The following is a 20,681-nucleotide window of genomic DNA, read 5'->3' as shown; positions in this document are numbered from 1 at the left end:
TTTCTAAAGTCTGTAACTAGAGGTTTAGAGGATTTTATTGACGATTTATGGAAACACCATTTTTACCTTTACCTTCAAACCTTATGTTGCTTTAAACAATAATGGCACAAATGGGGATATGAATGTTACTGAAGCTGCAGGGCATCTTTCTATACGTGAATTCATTAAGGCCTATGTTCTCTGAAAAAAGTTCATTTCACATCAGTATTAAATGCTGTTTCAACTTGACCATAATATGAACCTGAAAAAAAAATATTTCCACTGCTGGCTTGATCGTCTGCCATCTTATTTATATAAGCAAATACAAAGACATAAACAAGACTATTCATGTCAGTGAGGTTTGGGTTGAAGTTGTCCAATTGTCAATTGTCCAATTTGACTGCCAGGTTATAGTAAAAACATTGCAACTTCTGTAATTTTGTTCTCACAGATTGTCTTTCACTGCATAGAAAAACATATCTTAGAATCCTGACATAATTTAATTTGTTTCTTCTTCAAGGGTGGTGAAAGAGATTGGTTTTGGTTTGATTTTTTTGCAGCAAGTTGCTATAGATCCAGTTGCTATGAGCATGGTAGAGAAAAAGTTAGATAGCAGATCCATTAATATGTAAAAAAGGAAAGTAAGTCGTTTAGGGTCTGTTGAAATCAATCTGTATTTTTCTTACTGAATTCTTTGAGGTTCATTTTAAAACTGTTTCCTTTTGTAACAAAGAGGATTCTAATAACTCAATGGTACACAATAGCCCTACACAAAAGGCTAAAAAGTGTTCTGTGATTACGATTAAATACTTCAACTGAAAGCAGTGCTCAGAAATTAATCATAAGCTGAACCAAAAAAATAATACTTCTGTACAGGAAAACACATATTTGAACCTATGTTTTGTTTCATCCCTATTCAGCACATCGTGAAAGTATGGGAATTTAACAGCATATTAAAGTTCACAGGAGTCCACAGGAGTTCTTTGCAGCCCAGAAAGCCATCCGTATCCTAGGCTGCATCAAAAGAAGTGTGACCAGCAGGTCAAGGGAGGTGATTCTGTCCCTCCATGCTCATGAGACCCCATCTGGAGTACTGCATCTGGTTCTGAGGCCCCCAGCACAAGAAAGACATGAAAGTGCTGGAGCAAGTCCAGAGGAGGCCGCAAAGATGATCAGAGGGCTGGAGCACCTCTCCTATGAGGACAGGCTGAGAGAGTTGGGGTTGTTCAGACTGGAGAAGAGAAGGCTCTGGAGAGACCAAATTGTGGCCTTCCAGTACCTGAAGGGGCCTACAGGAAAGATGGTGAGGGACTGTTTATCAGGGAGTATAGTGATAGGACTAGAGGTAATGTCTTTAAGCTGAAGGAGGGTCGATTTAGATTAGATATTAGGAAAAAAAAATCTTCCCTATGAGGCTGGTGAGGCAAACAGATCATTCCGTGAAGTTGCAGATTCCCCCTCCCTGGAAGTGTTCAAGGCCAGGTTGGATGGGGCTTTGGGCAACCTGGTCTAGTGGAGGGTGTCCCTGCCCATGGCAGGGGGTTGGAACTAGATGATCTTTAAGGTTCCTTCTAATCCAAACCATTCTATGATTCTATGAGTCAAGTTAAACGTAAGAGAGACTTAGAGTTTTTTTAAAACTAAATTCTCAAATGCTTTCCTAAACCATGGCCTTACAGCCTTGTCCTGGTCCATTCAATGAATTTTTTGCTAAAGAATTAAATGACAAAAAATCTTTCAGGTTCATCCCCTGAAAAAAGATTCAAAGGGGGCTAAAGTGACTGGGCCGTTAATGAAAACTCTATTGCTTTGGAGGCAAGAAGCCAAAGCTTCACTAATCAGGATACTTGAATTAGTGAGTGGCAAGGACACTAGGACATATTGTGAGAGGAGCTGTCACAGCAGTTATGTTATATGGTATCTGATAAGGCTGATAGTGTAGTGATTGATAAATTAAATAATCTGGAGTGAGTAACAGCAAAATGGATCAGTCATCAATACAGACACACTTTCATATAAAAGGTCCTTTAGCAAACTAAGGACTTTGTTCTAGTAATTTTCCCCACAATGACATTATTTGAAATTATGTCATTTATGGACTCTGCCAAGATAAAATATGGGAGGCTGGAGAAGATGACCTCAAAAGAACTGGACACCATAGAACTGGGGACCAAAGGCACGTCTGTGCTGAGGTGAATAAATCCACTACTTATAACCCTAAACTGACACTTATGGTGCAAGTACATTGTCTGTTTTACCCCGTGGCTCTCTCGTATATAGAATAAGACAAAAGCACAGGACCAAATTATCTGTTAGTATAAACTAGTCTTAAGCTGAACTTCACCAATTTACTACTGCAGCAGACTTTGCCCACAGATAAAACTGTCCCTTAGGTCTTAAAACAGAGAGCTGGCTTTGAGGTTACTGTTTATGTGGCCTAGTGCTGGTTCTTTGCATTTGTGTGATCTGGCTGACAGAAAGAATGGAGCACTGAGAATCAATAGTGTGGACATATTTCCACCACTGAGCTGGGAACAAAACTCCTTAAACTGAATGTAAGCTTTGCTCATGAATATATGACAGTCTATGAGCCACAGTATTTAAATATTAGCATTCACAAATATTTACGAACCAAGAAAGCAAGAGTGTAATTAGTAGAGGGTATTTTAATGCTATTTACTTTTTTAATTAAAAAAAAATATACAACTGAAAATCAATGCTCTCCTCTTCATTGGTTCAATCTATAGCAAGGTATTATACAGGTTGAATCATTTCAAATACCATACTTAGAAAAAAAGAATGCAGAAGACTTCCATGCTATACAGCGACTTTCATGTTAAAATAGTTTAGTTTTAAAATTGTTTTGAAGTTACATGTCATATAGATTACTGAGAGGGGAGGAGGTTAACTGCAATGTGACTAGCTCCCCTGAAAGATTTTCCGAACAAAAAAGTAAAGCAGCTCATAATCGGAAGTTGTCATTTTTTTCCTCTAAACCAATAATTAGAAAGTACAACATTTCTAAGACAAAAAGTCTAATCTATTTTAGAAAAGAGCTAATGTTTGCTGCATATTTTTCATAGTACATTTAAATTATAGTTTTAATAAAATACATCTTTAGATCAAAGCTGAACGAAGTCATCAGTAGTAGGCCAGTGTACTCCACATTTTTTTATTCTTCCAGATGATGAATGGCTTATGTTGTTCAGATTTCCACAATCTCATTCAGTATTTTCCTCTTCTAGCACATATAAACAGGAAAACTGGTAGACCAAACAAGAACAAAATCCTTGTGTCCAATCACGTGTTTAGACGTTCATCAGCTTAATGAGTTCATGCAGTTTTATATATAAGTCTAGAAATGATAGTGCTGATGATGAAAGGTGGGTTTTGTTTTTCTTCTTTAAGATGACAGCATGAAATACAGCATTTTGTTTATATCTCAGGCAAAGAGAAAGCAAAACTTGCTTGCTGAACACTTGCAGAACTTTTTGAGCAGTAAGCTAGGTCCGGGTGAGTTATCATCCTTGAAACTCTGGTCTTTCTGGTCTTAGAATCAGAGCAGAGAGGAAGGACTTACTAGGAAAGTTAGAAATGGATTTTATTTAAACCTGGTGGAAATTGTTTGAACTTTCCACTCTTGTAAACATCCACATAATGCCATGAAAAAGTTCATGAATATTGCATTTTTTTTCCAGTTATCTGTCTATACAAGTTTCTACTTGGATGAGGTTTTAGAGGTAATGTAGCTCAGACACTCCGTGGTGCCCTCTCAAATTCATGGGTCCTCCTGTTCCTACCTTTTTTATTCTCTTGTAGGTGCTTCCACTTATTCGTATTCACCTGCGCATTGGCAGGCCTTTGCCGGCGCTGTTTGCGGTCTCTTTTCCAAACCTGCTCACAAAACTCATCCATTGTGTTGAGATTGGGGTGATTGATTAACTGCATGAAGTCTCTATACCAGATCTTTTGACTGGGGGTCATGCTATTGGTAGCATCCTTGGTCTTGGAGGCATCACCATCTTCTTCTTTATGGAGCAGCTCTTCCAGGTGGTCAGTATCAATTACTTCCAGGGTCACTTTGAGCAAAGTTTGCATGAAGCCATGCTCCACAGCATGACAAAAATAAATACCAGAGTCTCTCCGTTGAAGACTTCGTAGCAATAGGCCCTGTTCTGTCCGGATCATGCGATCATCCACTTTTATCTGTATTGGAAAAAAGTGGTAATTTCAATAGTTATCTTTTATATATGTGCAAAATTATCCTCTAACCACACTACTTCCTTAGTACTGCTCCTTTCAGCTAAGACTTGGCCAAAAATTCCCCAAACCAGCATGAATGCAAAACCCCTTGCCAGTCATCTTAGTTATAGAAGGTTCAAATACTCTGGAAAAACTACCGATGTGCTGCAAAGAGAGTTTGAGGGATTAAGAATTTACTCCTTAGTGCCTACTGCTGCTGAACAAAGATCTGTATCAACTCTGTCAGGTGGACTTGCTAGTAAGATTACAGAAGATGCAAGCCTATAGTCAGCAGAGTCAATATGGATGCATATGGCTATATTACTGAGATTACTAAGGCCACATTTATCATTATCTTTTCGCCAAACATAGGTATATATGTGGGAAAGGTTCTCTATCTTCCTATTGCTCCTTACTACAAAAGCCCTTATGCATAGAAGTGGGTTCTGCATAAGTGGAGAATTTACAAAGAGGCAATAAGGATTAAATCTCAAAATTTTAAGTCAAAAAGAAGTTGTCAAAAATACTGTGTTTTTTCTGAATTATCTAGGAATATAATTTCATTCTTTGAATGCACATGTCGCTGCAAATGGAAAGGGCACAAACCTGTTTGCTGCTTTCTCCACCAAGAATAAATTCTAAATAATTTACTACTAATGCAAATAAAGCAAAGATCAAAAGTATCTAAAGCTGCTAATGTAACTGAGTATTTAGTACATGCTTTAAAAAAAATAAATACTTCAGAGAAGTTTGGGTATATTTACAAATACTTCAATGCCACAAACAAGTTTTTGTTTCCTAGCCTGGTCTCCCTACCTTCCAGAGTAGATTATTCTCTTAAGATTTCTGTGACCTAGCTTGATACTAACATGACTTGAGAACCAGGGAAAGTAGTAACATAAGAATTTTGGTGATAAGAGAAGGGGAAAAATAAAGTATCAGTTTAGTGTAATGCAAGCAGTGGAAGTCAGTGGTTTTGCCTCTGTGAATGTTGCTTTTGATGAAAAAAATGTACATGTTTTCATACCCTTATGTCCACTACAGTTCTTCATTCTGTCTCTGTCTTATCTGCAGTAAAGTCTTAGAGCATGCAGTACATAGGAAATGCTCCTGTTAGACTACATTTCAGTCAAACAGTATAATTAGATGAATGCACTTACTTTTTTTTCAGAAATTTGTAATATTTAAGTTCAATATAATCCTTGTATGACGCTTTAGGTGGCACTTAGATAGCTAACTTTTTGTGTTTCTGAGATATCTAATGGAAAAATGTGTTCTGCAGGGAGAGAGTATGAATGTTTTCTGATGTAACACTCTGTAAAACGTATTAGAGAGCTTATGCGATTTTATGGTGAGTAGGAACATGGTGAAGAACAGCAGGAATTTTAAGATTCTAGAGAAATTCTGTTAAACTAAAAAACAGATGGACATTATACTGGGAAGGACTCAGGTTCAAGTATATCTTCATAGAGAAGACTAGTTGCATCTCTCAATTTTTTTCTACTGTACCTCTTCTTTGCGGTCATCATTTTGCTTCTGGAATTGCCAGTAGACTACAGCACGCTGAGATTTTGGACTGCACTCAAGAAAAGTGCTGCTATTCTCTACACCATAGATAATCTTTTCCTCCAGGGTCTGACCACTTGGGTTATCTGTAAAGCAAGGAAAAAAAGAATTAAAATTACCAAGAAAGAAAAAAATTAACTGCTAAGTGAATTTGTTTGTTTGGAAATTCGGCTCCCTTAAGGTGTTTAAAGATAAAAACCTTAAAAGAAAAATTTCCCTATATCAGTATGCCATTTGGAAAATCTCCATCAACATCTCTATCTTTGTAAGGATTCCTGGTAGGGATTTTTTGTTATTATTATTATTATTATTTTTGTATTTTAAATCCTAACAGCTGTTAACATCTCAACATGTGAAGTTAATGAATTTCATTGTGAAATTTTGTGTAAACCTCATTAATATTCATCAAGGAAAACATCTAGGACATGACAAGAATTTTTAATAGCAAACTGTATGCAGTGAGAAAACACAGGGTGTAGTTGCAGAATGTCTGTAATGATGCCTCCTGGGCTCTATGATCATAATACTTTAGAGCAAAGTAATAAAACATTAGGCTATTTAAAAGTAGTATAACGTGTTTAGATTATATGGCACTGCAGTTTGCTGAAGCTGTTAATGACCAGGAATAATGTTTTTTGAGGAAACAATCTTCAATTAATCATTTCCTCTCATACTGATATAATTTATGGAAATGTAATGAGGTTAATAAGCCACACACTATGGGAGGGGAAAGAGAAAGTTAAATAAATTACTTCCTTTTCTAACAACAATGTTTCAAGATATTCATCAACTTGCTGGAAATATCACATAGCTATAGGACTTATATGGCATTTGATTCTTCTCCAGTACCGCAGAGGCTGTAAGGCATCATATTTCAACTCTCCACCTTAGCTCTTTAAAATGCTGTTATGGACTTAAGTGGCAGCAGTACAATAATCCTGGAGAGTGGATGGGGAGGAAGGGGTTGGTAAACTATTTAACACCGTGTTGATCTCATGGGGTTTCCTGTCTCTTTGCATTATTTGTCTTTCTTTCTATTTTCCATTTTTGATCTTTAGTACTGGAAATCTTTAGCAACCTCTTTTGATATGTTTTAATAGGAAAATGATGTCTAATTAAAATCCTCTCAGATAAATCCTTTGTCAAGTTTTGTTTGCCTTCAATGTGCCTTTATCATATTGGCCATGTTGTTTAGCAAACACAGGCTGTTTGCTACATGACTGAGCCAAAGGTAAAAATAAAATTGAGCTCCTGGTTTATGTTGATACAGTAATCATATGTCTTTCCATAATGACTTGCAGCCCTCAGAGAGGATGGGAGCAGGGATAGGGGGACAGAATAAGAACTGGTGCTTGCCCAGTTCTCAGTAAGGAAACATCTAATGACCTATTAACACTGAACAAATAGGGAATGGGTTAGCTTGCTTCCCTCTGCTGCATTGTGAACCTTTCCAGCAAGTAAGTGGGGTGCTATATAAACAAGTAAGTGAAACAACTTTTATGACATCTCTCAGTAACCACATCCCTACGAAAAATGTCAGTGCAGCTTTGGGCCAGGAAGATGAGGAGCAATAGAGGAATAAATTAGAAAGCAAAGCAACAAGAGAAGAGTAAGACAGATGGAAGAGAATGTAGCCAAGGGTACCAGTGGTAAGGGCTGAGATGGAGCATGGGTGAATTTGTGTCAATGAAACAGAGGAACTGGAAGTAGGTGAAGAGATTAAACTGAATATAACTAGAAGTGATAAGATAAAGATTGGAAAAGGAAATGATTGGCTGATAACTCATGGGTCCAGATTCAACACTGTGAATGGCTGACTAATGTCCTGACTTCTGTTTCAAGTTAGGCACTCTAATTTAGGAACAGAATTCACATGGCTGAGCAGGCAGCCAAAGATCCTTACACAGTCAGCAAGAGGCAGTTTGACATCTGAACTGGGATCCACAACAGATAGCACATGTAGGGCTGCAGCATAAGACAGTCAGTGGGAATGCATGTTGTATTTCAATTCCTCTCTCCCAGGCTCCATGAACTTTGAATCATGGTTGTAGTATGGCCCAACTTCACCAAGAGCAATCTGATAGTTTGGGTGCTTATATTGGAAGTAGAGCTAAGAAGTCAGTCTCCTAAGCCTAAATGGACTTTGAGTCCTCTTCTCCCACATCCTAAATAGCTGATTTAACCATCCAGTTATTCATTAGGTGACTTGCAGCACCACTTGACTATATTTTCCTGAACACATCATAGTCCAAGTGAATTATACAGGAGCAGAGCACATACAGCACTGGTCTCATTGTATCCAGGGAGGCAGTCTTCTAGATAGTAAATATCATTACAAAAGACAAAAATAGATATTTCTTTGGCAAAGGTCCTACTGGCCATGAGCAGGAGCATATTTTTTAGAATACAGAGAGGTTTCTGCTGGAAAACTTAACTACCTAGGATAGCCTTAGTATCTAAGAAGCTAGTCACAAGTTTTCATGCAAGTAACCTTGAGGGTGGGTGCTCTGACATAATTTCAAACTTCTGAGTGTTTTCTGGACCTGGTCTGTGGCATTCTAGTGTGTTAGAGATCAGCATGGAAAGTGGCAGAAGCCCCCTTTAAATTTCCTCACAGGTCCAGAAAATACAGTATGGGTGACAGTCATGCAATGAGAAGAGGAAGGTTTTAAGAGATCCTTCAAATTCCTTTTCCATGATTTAAGGGAGCAGAAGGCAGGTCCAGAACTGTCTATAAAGTTCATTTAATATTGAGCACGTGGAGTGCAGCAAAGTAAGTAGAGTGATGGAATAATCACAGGATCAGAGTGCAGCTCTGGGACTGAGGGAAAAGCTGAAGAGACTAGAAGGAAGAATGAAGGTCTGGGAAGTTCAGAAGAGCAGCTGGAGGAATTAGAAAACTATAGAAGTCATGAAGTTGGTTATGAAATTCAACCCAAAATCCTGTCTGAGAGCTGTAATTCCCAAACTGAACCCAACAGCAGTATCAGTTTACTAGCCTTATAAATATCCTTTAAATACATAATTTCTGACACAACCGAAGCAGTATGAAAAGCTAAGTACTTATACCCAGATTGCTTTGCAGATGAATGATTCCCACTATACAGTTAAATTCAGAGTGATTCTTTGAGCTTCCCCTGGGATAAATGACCTAAAAAAGGTGACTCTTCTTTTACAAATTCTTCAGAAAAAAGAACTTGAATAATTAGTATGTAATGCTTAAAAAAACATAAGTCCAGCTGACACAAAGGTGATCACGCTTTTAGATGTAAGCATTAATGTCTGGCCAAACATCTGTACAGCTAAGGATCATCAGCTCCCTCTTATGTTGCTGTGTAGTCATTTTATACTACTACTTATATATTTGTACAAAGGGGCAACTGAAGGAGCTACCTAAACCTTATTAAAACCTTTATTATTGCTTCAGATTGATATCAAAGTAAGTTTCTGTAATGTCTTTAAAAGTGAGATATACATTAAGATATTGTTCTTATTTCTTGTTTCTGTTGGTTCACGTGGAGAATCAACTGCCAATTACTTCAAAGGAATGTGTAGACAAGTAGTAAATGATTGCTGGAACTTATTTTTGGCTATAGGCAAACCCAATTCTTCATCTGTTGTCCACGAAACTACTAGTCATAACCAAGGAAAAAACTCAGCATAAGTTGGCATAGAAAGTTTATGGGCCATGCAGCTGTCTGTACAATGCATGATCATGTGCAAATGACACATAAATATAGGAAAATGTTATAGATTTACAACTCAGAATTAGTTTAGAGAAAATTTCACTCAAAACCAGTCTAAAGCATCCAGTATTATGACAATACATCCTTAAAGTCTAAGACCTAGAACTGTGTTCCCTCAGTATTTTTTGTAAGTTACTGATTCTTCTAATCACGCTGTCTTCATCTCACTATTAAGTAAAATTTTCAGTGAGAACTTGTCTTATACTTGCTCTGCTTTTTTTGACAAAGCTGTATTAAAGCTCCTTGAAAAAACTGAGCTGGGTTACTCTCTTCCCTTTGGACAAAAGATATATTTTCAGAAAAATGTTTACCAAATATGGGAAGATATAAAAAACAAAGTGTTTTGAAATCCTTTTCTTGTCTGTGAAGTTAAAGACCAGACCTACAGTTGTATAAAGCACAGCTAGAAAGGACAAGAGAACGTTAAAAAAATTGGACATGTGGTAGCCCAGATCATCATTTTACTCAAGAGTAAAATGTCCAGATAGTAAAAAAGTAAAGCTAAGACATGCTTCTGATGGTAATAAAATCCACGTTTAGTGCCTGGTGAAATTTTCCTATTGGGGAACTGAAAATGTCATCTCAGCCCTAATATATGGATGGTCTCATCTGCACTGTATAAGTATTTCTAAATATCATGCAGCTGGAAATTTGTGAACTTTCTACTAGTCCACATTGACTAGTTAAAATCTAAAATAGTTGTACATTCATAAGTTCTCAAAACATGACAACTACATATTGATCCTAGTCTATTCATGCACTTTTCCAAACCTTCTTCCATTGACCTGAGTCTGGCAATCAGAAGTCAAAAGGAAAGGTATAGTTATGTTAGCGGCAAGTTTTAAATGATTAAAAAGGAAGATAGAGAAAACTATTACTGAAACATAGTGGTGATGATTATACCTGATACAAAAGTACAACTTTGGACTATTTATTGTTCTTGCTATTACAAGGACACAAAGGACATGAGGGTTTTGAGATATCTCTACTTTCAGCCACCACTTTATTTTTCCCAGAAATCTGTCCAGTGGTTTAACCGTTATTAAAAATGTACCACAAACGTGAGTAATCATTTTTTTCCAGCAGAGGGAAGTATTGCCTAAGTGTTCTCTTCACCTACAGTAAAATGGATATTTTTAATTTTCAAAGTGAAGATTTTCTGGAGAGTTTGGCAACAAATTAATAACTGTGAGAAGTTTATCAGCCAAACAATTCAAGAAAGGAAGATTTGGTCAATACACTGTGAAAATGAAGCAACTGACAAAAAACAAAACCAAAAGATGTCAAAGAAAACCCATGCTGAAAGCACACGTGACAGGCCTAATGCACAGAACATCCTGATTTTAAGGGCTGCTAGTGTGGCACCTACAACAAAACCATTCCATATTTAGCCAAGGTAGTTAATTACGTGTTTGGTTATTATCCTATGCAAACTATGTGAAGCAACATGTACATACTTCTTGCTGTTCTGAAGGAGATATGACTCTTTTCTGACATAATATGCCTAGCCGGGTGGTATGATATTATCAGGTAAGCAAAGCAGAAAAATTAAAATGCTTAAAACTGTTAACTTGAGGAAAAACAAAACAAAACAAAAAAAACCAAAACCCAGTCTTTAGTGTCTGATCTAGGCCATTGAAAGCAATCTAAATTGGGATAATGATGTATTATATTCATCTTTCCCAGATGTTCAAGACAATTTCACCAAGAAATCATTCATGCGCTTCCTACTCTTCTCATGCATAGTCTGTAAATTACATACAAATTAGTTGTACTTCAGTCATACCCAGAACTCACCATGATGCTGCAGGTCTGAGCAGTGAGTAAGTGGGTCTCCATTTCGGATGTCTTGTCGTCTAGTACGTCTGCAAGTATTATATTTGAAAACTGTTAGTGACCTTCTCAGTGGTCAGTGTTCACATTTGCCATGATTGAAGAGCAACAAATGGAACATATATATATAATTACATAGGTCACAAGTGCACCTAAACAACACAAGGGAGGAAATCATGTTGTTACTACTATATTCTATGCATCATTATGGTTTGTAGAATCAGCCTTCACTCTTACAGGTAAAGTCTTCAGAAACCGGTAAATACCTATCTCTTGCACTGAGCCTATGAAGTTTATTTTAACTGTGTTGGCAATATCAATCACAGACAAATTCATTACTTGGTTCATAGATACAGGAACTGTTTAACATGCATCAAAAACCATGAAGAAGCTACAGCTTTTCTGCAAGTACACAATACTTTAAGTATCATGGCATCTTTTCGCTAAAATGAAGTATTAAGACTGTCAAAGTGCCACATTTTGCTGAAATGAAGATTTTTGGAAGGGGTTCGAGCTTTTATTGCATGTGCATTTAACATAGTATATTCTTTCCCCAGTTTGATTTTCATTGGCTCTTTTGGAAAACGTATTGATCTGTGCTAAAAAAAGGTTGTATTTCACAGAAGAAAGGTTTTAAATACACTTTTATTCTGCATTTATTTTTCTCTCTCTGTCTGCTCCTATTTTTATTTAAATAGCTGTGACACAAAATTCAACTGAGCCAGGGAAAAGCATTTCATATTAAAAAAAAAAAAAAAAAAGAACAAGGAGAACAAGGCAAACAAAGATGTGTTTCAAGTGTGAGCACTTTACTTTAGGAATCAGAGAAAGCCTGAGGGCTTGCAAAATTAGAGGAGAACAAAGAGGATTAGGCTGCTGAACAATGCTGTGATTTCAGATTATGGCATCCAGCAACGGATATGCAAAAGTCAAGTAGCCTTGTAAAAAGCACTGTTGGTCACTCCCTTGTGACAACAGCCCACATTTTAAAAAAGCCATTGTTCTGCAGCACAGAGACCATCTCTCTTCTGTTCGCTAGCCCTGTTTGCGGATTCTCGCAAACAGCCCAGCATCAGCACACACTAAGAGTTCTCACGGAGGCACCATCAACTGCACAGCTGACTCCTCTTGGCTGAAAGATCTTAACCGGGGTTTTTTGTCCACTGAAAACTACTGAAATATTAAAACTGAAATTATATATGTGAAGTATGGCAACAGCTGTGGGGGTATTTTTTTGGGAAAAAAAAACAACTATTCAGAATGTGCATTTTTTTATGTCTTTCTGAATAAAAGCTTCTTTAAAATTATCCCAGTGAATGAGCATGCGTTAATAAGAAGGAACCTTCTGTTGATTGATATGTGATTCAAAAAATGTTTTAATTCTAATTTCAGATATCATCTTCATATTACTCATTACCAATGAATAAAAATACACCAAAACATAAGGAACCATAAAATTTTGTTACTCCTTCCTAAATTTTGAAATGCAGCATATTTATAGGATACTATTTGTAGAAAAGAAGTCTCTGAAAAGACTCATATTACTGTCAATGGAGTTTGGATGAGATGTTTAGTTAGAATCTCAGGAAAATGTCGCACATATCACCATTGTATCAACACGATGATTTATGAAATATGAACCAGAACACATCTGCATGGGGTAAAGTTAAGTGGTCACACTACAGGAGCTCTGAACTGTCATTTAGACTTGTAAAATACACAAAGAAAGGAAAGGAAATTAAAATCATGGCTTATAAAAGCTCCTTTTTAAGAAAGAAGAAAAAAAAAAACAACAAAACAAAACAAACCAAAAACAAAACCCCAAAACCAACTATTAGTAAAGCATCTGTACAATTGCCTGAGGACTCAACTTTTCCAATATTTCTGGAGCCTAAAATTACAAGGATTCATTATTAGGAAAATGTTGACATTTAAGCTGTTTCCAGCAATGCTGATTTTGTCACAGATGCATTCAAAGCTGGCTTGAGGCAGTGGGTACAGCAGATACCAGGTACACAGAGGATCCTCTCCCCCAGTGACACAGACCTTTACTCTGCTGCTGCTGCTGCTGCTGCCAAGGGAAAAATGGGGGGAAGTGGCGGGGGAGAGCAGCTTTTTGTGAATGCTTTGGCAGGATCCCAGCCACCCAGGACTTACTTTTTCTTTCATAGTGGCCTCAAGAAGAGTAAATTCTGCACCCCAAGGTTTTCCTATATCTGTGCAACCCAGTTTAACCCCAGTAGCCCTGCCCCTTAATCCCTGTAGGAAGAGGTCCCAGTCCCTTCATCCTGGATGGCGACAGTGAGCTGGGTTTGCTGTTTAATGGGTTGGAGAGAGGAATAAGGAAAAGACAAAGCCCTATTTCTTTCATCAGTGTAAGCAGATGAACGACAGAATGATGTGATCTGTGGGTCTTGAGATGGGCTGGGAATTGGAATAGGTGCTAGTGAAGGCTGAGAAGGGATGAGGTTCAGGGACAGCGATCAGTGGGGAGGTGGGAGAGCAGAGTGATTCAGTGATTCCTGACCTTCCTGTCTCCTTCGACTCAGATGCAGTATTCAACCGTGCTGACTTCTAACCTTTAAAACTTTCAGATCAAATCAATCTCCTAGACTTTCCTTGAAAACCTCACTGTTCCCTCTCTTCTCTTTCCTTCTTCTGCTACAGAGAAACCGCTGTTCCTTCACCGCAAATTTTACTTTAGCCCATGCAGCTGAGAAAATGTGACCAGCTCTTCTTTAGGGATGGGTTCAGTTTCTCCTTTTTAATTATTTTCTAAAGACTTTCACAAAAAAACCTTGTCTCAGATTAACTTTGTTTCCTGGTGCAAAAATAGAACCTGATGTTCTATAGGCAGCTTTTTCTTTTGTCATCAGTATTTCTTTAGGATACATCGTAATGCAAACCTTGAAATTTTAATCCCCTCCATCTGAAAAGTTTGTGACACAAGCACTACTTCCCACCCTTTACCATACTTCACCTCCTGCACCAACCAGTCCAAATCTGGAATCTGGAGTCCTGACATTCTTAACTATTTGCTACCGTTAGTTATATATAAACCCTTAGGTATAGAAACCCTTAGATTCCTTGTTTCTTCATATGTGCAAGATGTTTGGCATATTCGATTTAACGTGAGCACATTTTATCATTGTAGCCAATTTGTCATGGGCATCTCAATACTACACCGATGTCTGTTCTTATTTGCAAGTGATTATCTGCTCAGTTATTCCTAATTTCCACTTCAGTAGCTAAGAGCTGTTCAGTAACTAGCTTATATACTTCAAGAGAAAGAATTTCAGAGATAAAGGCAGGCAAAGAAAATATTATTTTAAATTTTCAGATCAGGCAACTAGGACTTGTAAATTTTTTATAAAAATTATATTTTCACTTGCAGAGTCTGTTTTCCCTTAACCTTTGTGTTGCAAAGCCTTTAGAATCAGTGCAGAGTGAATGTAAAATAGTGATTGTTCTGATCTGGGAGCATTTAGACACACATCAACACACGCAAGTTATACTTTTGTACGATAATAATAATGCTACATATCACTAAAAAATAACTTCCCATTCATGTCCAAACACTTTATAAATATTTCCTTTGAATTAGAATTCATGAAAATGCATGATATTTTACTTGGGCAAGTAGTCTTTTTATTTTAATATCAAGCTCCCTCCTCATGTTAGAGAAAAGGAATTTTTTCTTTTGGCTGTTTATTACTGAATAGAAAGTTATGAAACCATTTCAGAGATGACCCTTTTCTGAATGTTTTTTTACAACAGCTTTTTAAGGCAACCCAAGAAGTAGCAGTGTTCGCTTTAAATCAACCGAGACTTCATATTGCTTGTAACTCCCACAATTATGTTTTCTTTGGAAGAGAAAGGGTTCCAGTTAACCACCCCATGAAAAAGCTCCAAAGCCCTCTGGTCATATTGAGACCATCAGTTAAAACAAATAGCAAACCGTGCAGACATCTGAAACTGTCCCTACCTCTTAGCAGTGGGGAAGTAACGTGAGCAAGATGCACCATCCCAGGCACAGTAAGGGTCTCTCGCAAGGCAACACTCAGCACATGCTTTTCCGTACACATCACAGCGGTGTAAGGGAAGCTGTGAAACTCCAGTGGCTGAGCCAATGTAGAGCTGTTGCTGTAATAAAAGTTTAAAAAAAAAATAAAATTAAAAATTGCAAATTGCCAGGTTTTTGCTAGGAAAGCATAAAAAAAAGTTATATAATAATATGTTAGGGCCATTACAAATACAACGAAGGATCACGATCCTGATGTACACTAAAGTAATGAGAAGAGAATTATCCTTGGGATAAAAAAAATCAAATAGGAAAAAACTTTTATTATTGTTTGAAGCTCCTGGTGGCTTCTTTAAACAGCAAGAAAAATTAAAGTATGCTTCCTTTTTTTCTTTTCCATTCAGATCCCTGCACTGGGGATCCCTGCACCACAATAAGTGACAGAACACAAAGGAGAATATGTTTTTGAATTTAAAGAAAAAAGAACTTTAACATAAATTTTCTATATATGACCTTGATTTGTGTAAGGTGGGAGGAAACCTAAAGTAAATTATTTCAGACCCATGCGAAGATATTTCAGCTTGGAAGTGCTGCCATACACACACATCTCTGCACGTCTGATAATTCTGATGCTTCATACTCTTTTCTATAGGTGACATACTCTAACTGAAGCATATCTTTAATGAGGGGAGATGGCTTACTTTTTTTTTTTTGATAAAAAAACAGTGTTGAGTGGAAGATGTAGTTCAAATGCAGAGAGAAGCCATGAAGTAAAGGAAAAAAGATGTAAACAAAATCAACTACAGCTTTGTATGACATCACAACAGAATATCTCGTCTCTCTCAATTTCCTCTCTGCTATCAAATTCACGTGGTCCGTTAGGGAAGCTGGTCCCCAGAGGGACATAAGGCAACTGAACTACTGAGCTTCAAAGTCCAGAGATATTTCAGCTTAGCACCAATTCACAAAGAAAACAAGTATGAATGTAGTAAATAAATATAGTTCCTTCTGAGATGCAAAACTAGGGGAAAAGAAAACAAATAGATAAACAAAAATTAAATGGCATAATCCTTCTGTTTTGGAAACACTGTTAGTTTGCTATGAAAAGCTTAAACTTTGTCACCCAGCACCCATGGCAGAGTACATGCCTTTTTAAGGTCTCACTCCAAACAGTCCACCAGGAAAATACAAATTTGTATTCATTTTTCTTTCTTAGAAAACATAAGAGTTGTGTGAAAAATAGGATTACAAAAAATGTTATCAAAATTCTTCATCTCCTGCATTGTGTTGTCCCAGAGGTACCATTTCCAGGGAAGGCAGGGATGGAAGGTGGTTGAGGTCACCTGCCAACTGGAAATGATGAGCACAGGATACCAGGAGACAACAAACCAAAAACCACTCATAAAAGGTGCTGCACTAACTTCTTTCAGAGACAGCAGCTTGGCAGTTTATACAGACATATTAATTGTAACAGAAACATCCCGTGCATTTATATAAACATCAGTATTTTCTCAAGGAAAATATGACAAGGAAAGCACCCAAAGGAAAATTCATTGGTAAACTGAAAAATAAGCCCTTTCTAAGCAGTTACTTCTGTCTGTTATAGGCCATAGCTGGGTTGTAAAGCCAGTTCTCTGGGCAAAAGTCTCTGACCACATGGAGCTCTACACAAAGTATTAACTGTACATACCAGTGCCCAGTTAGCGTTGTACCCTCGAGAAGCAGATGACAGGCAGCAGACATGATAAGTTGATTCTTTCTAACTTAAGTCACTTAATGAAGTACCCAGCTTAGGGGTATGTTCTGCAGTAAAAAGAGCAGCAATTCAAATCTTAGGTGACCTAACCATCTCTCAAGGGATGCCTTTTCTCTTTACTGATTATGGAGGCAGCACAGGTCAAATTAGAGCTTCAGTTAAGTATCTTAAAAGTCCAGATGGTATTGATCTGAGTCCTATGTAATTAGGGCATTAATATCTAGGTAAGCATGTAGCAATGTGTGGTGCAGCTAATATAAAAACCAACACAGAGAATGCACATGGGAAAATGAAGAAGGATGGTGTAATGGTTTCCTATGCACCCCTGTGACGAATTTCATTTTGTCAAAGACCCCTCCCTGATTTCTAATATATGCCCTTAGAATTAAAGAATGACCAGAAACATACAAAGAAAAAAAAAAAGTGAGGCCAAAATAGGGTTACTTAAAGACTCTGTTCCTTGTAGATAAGTTCATAAAGTTCAGTCCGTGAACTGCAGCATGTGTTTCAGGTGCAGCACAGCCTGAAGGCTGCTGCCCTGTTTGCTGCTCTTCTGATCATGGTTTTAGACTCCAGCTGGTGATCATTATTCTGGACACTAATAATATATAAATCCAGGCAGTATGAAATTCAGAAAATAGTAATGGAATGATTTGCATCAATGATCTGACCTTACTTTGCTATACATAGTTAAACTGCCTTTTGGGCAAAGAGTTGCTCCCAAGAGGTTGTTAATTTAATAAATCAGCTGATTATCAGATCAAACCAGAGGAGGGAAAAAAAAAGTTGTCCTCTAAAAATTCTTGAAGATGTATCAGAACTCCACAAAAGCTGAGGAGACTAATGTTTTAAGCAATCCAGTGGTTTCTGGATTCAGCATGCTGCCCAGAATGTAGTCTTTCCCTAGAAGCTGGACAAAGAGATAATGGAGAATTTTCCATTTGCAATTAAAAAAAAAAAAAAAAAAAAAAGAGAGAGAGATGAAAAAATATAGTGCTCAAAAAGAAGAACTTAGGCAGAATTTTAAAAGGAACTTTAGGGAGCATGAGGTTCAAATCACATTTAATTTAACTGTATGTGTGGAAAAGTAGCTGATGTGGAATGGTTCAGGAGGCTGTTTAAGTGGCATATCCATTTTGAGCTGGTCCGTTCTATATGCTCACTATGGACAGAAAGGGCAATCTCTGGATAAAATTCAGTACTTTGTGAACAGTACTATAAATGTAGTCACAAAGGTCTTTCTGGAGGCCTCTGCCTTGCCGTTGATTGAGCATCTTATGGAGGAGAAACAAAAGCTCTTCACAGAAGTTCACCAGACAAGGAGATGGCCTGTATCAGCCAAGGTTCTCCTTGTTTTTTCCCCATCTTACCAGAAATCCAATGGCTTTTTGAAAGAGAGGATCACAAACCTGACCCTGAGAAAAAAGATCAGAGCTTGCTCCACAAAAAGTCACCTTTGACTGAAAGCCAGGTCTGACTTTTTGGCCTGCTTCCACATTTTTAAGTCAAGGGAAAAATTATGGAGTCCCACCTGACAGGCTCAGGGCCAAGGGGTAGCCAGGGGCTCCTGCAAGCCTGGGTCCCACGGAATTGTGAATTAAGGCGGCTGCAGGGTGTTGCAGTGGCTTTCGGATGCTGTCCTCTGAAGGTTTGTGTCTATTGCTAACCGTGCATAAGTTGTTTAAGTGATAAGGTTACACGAGCCTTGGGCTCTGAAAACAACTAGGAGGAACAGGTAGCTTCAGTGAGAAAATAGAAATATAATTCCTGGGAGTTAAATACAGCACAGTTGAGAAAGACTGTATCAAGGCTTAGTCTTGCACATAGAGGGTAAATTTCCTTACTCAAAGTCACTCTCGCTCAAGGGCCAAATTCATACTCATTGAGAGAGACATGGGAGCCTTAGAGTTTTATACAATTTAAAACTCCTGAAGAATTTGTAGATTTTCATCTTTAGGAAGAAGAGTCATTTGTAATGTATCATATTGGCACGATGGCAAAAGAGGTAGCTTGAACAACCAGGGTAATAAAACATTCGAAAATAAGGAGAAACTCCTCGTACCATGTTTGTATAACTGGATGAAAGAATTGTTATTGAAAAAAAAAAAATGAAGTGATTGCTTTAAATTTCTTCAACAAGACATGCTGGTTTCACTGTTTACAGTTCATGCTCCTGCTTTCTACAATGCATAGAATTATCATGCTGTTTATACGAAAAACGCCCTGCTTATCAGAACACAGTGAGTAAAGTGTTTGAGTTATAAAACTACAGTATTTTTAAATCATAAATATGAAATGGAAACATGTTGCCATGTACTTGTTTGATACAGAGACCCAGTGCCAAATGCTTGTCATACTGTATCATGATTCTGTCATTTTTAGCCTGAGGCTGATTGATTTTTCATGAGCTTAACTCTGCCTGAATAACTTGTGGTTTATGCTCTTTTTTAGCTTTAGACAATTTTAGCAGTGTAAATTTGTTTTCAAAAGATTCAAGCAAAATTGTAATCTCTCCTGAATAACTAAAGATGCTTTGAAGAAGTTGTATGAAAATGCATGGTCCATTATAAAATATGATTGGCTGCTTTAAGGGAATGTACTTATAAAAATAATCCAAAGCAGAGCATTTTGGTATGATGTGAACATATATACAACTTGACAGGTTTGTTTTTAAATATCCCAGTATTCAATAGTACATTTTTTTCATCCTGCCATTTTTGTTGGTTTAGGTGGCAAACTGTGTCAGAAGAGTGTCCCCAAACAAAATGTTTTCTGTCAAATACATGAATGTTTTCAGACAACTTTCCTAAATACAGTGACTTCTGAGTTAAATATGCATTATTTCAAACATAATATTGGGCTCTGTCCATTACAGAATGAATTCAATTTCTGTTTAATAACGTATAGAGTGAGGTAGATGAATTAACTAAATCTTATTTGTAATACATACAATTTTTAGTGTACCCAGTCCTGGAAATAATACCAAATCTCCTCTTTACTGACAATGACATTAATGGAAAAATTAATGAGTGTGAACAAATTGCTTGTATTTACTGAATTAAGCTCCAAATCAACACAAATAAAAAAAAAAAAAGTTTTATTATGTTAAGTTTGACACCAAATTTTATGTCTCAGACTTTTGAGACAGGAAATGACATTTGCTGGGATCCATCTACCTAATTCCAGGTGGAACTGGAAGATTGGCCCCTAATACCCACTTCACTCCCCCACTGCAACCCAATGTTCTCTGCACGACTACATAATTCATCAGCTGCTTCACAAAGAAGCCTAATGTTAATTGCCCATATTTGCTCAGAAATGCAGGAATCACCTTTACTGTAAATCAGACAAAACTTTACCTCCATCCACCAGGAAGTCCAGTTCATTTTAGTTATGATCTGGTCTACAATGAGGGCTATAATACATATACTTTCTTTAAGAAGCTAGTTATTAGTGCACTCAGCAGAAAGTAGGAAATACAAATTCTGGAGTCTGGAACCCATATCCTAACCATGTCATTGAACCAGAAGGCCATGGA

General features: G+C 37.3%; 1 protein-coding gene across 3 annotated transcripts in view; it reads right to left on the bottom strand.

Annotated features, from left to right (window-relative positions):
- Positions 1-2,649: 2,649 nt before the first annotated feature.
- SEMA3A (semaphorin 3A) overlaps positions 2,650-20,681 on the bottom strand; it is a 170,935-nt gene continuing 152,903 nt past the window's right edge. For all 3 annotated transcript variants that reach the window (XM_075771219.1, XM_075771378.1, XM_075771299.1), the window contains 4 exons: positions 15,352-15,509; positions 11,331-11,398; positions 5,731-5,873; positions 2,650-4,185 (listed from right to left, as the gene is read on the bottom strand). In XM_075771219.1, coding sequence (XP_075627334.1) covers positions 3,730-4,185; positions 5,731-5,873; positions 11,331-11,398; positions 15,352-15,509 — 825 coding nt within the window. In that variant the 3' untranslated portion in view covers positions 2,650-3,729. The remainder of the gene's footprint in view (positions 4,186-5,730; positions 5,874-11,330; positions 11,399-15,351; positions 15,510-20,681) is intronic.

The sequence above is a fragment of the Balearica regulorum genome, chromosome 1, assembly GCF_011004875.1.
Source record: "Balearica regulorum gibbericeps isolate bBalReg1 chromosome 1, bBalReg1.pri, whole genome shotgun sequence".
Lineage (NCBI taxonomy): Eukaryota > Metazoa > Chordata > Aves > Gruiformes > Gruidae > Balearica > Balearica regulorum.
The sequence above is the reverse complement of the archived record's forward strand: the minus strand, read 5'-3'. Positions and strand labels throughout refer to the sequence as shown.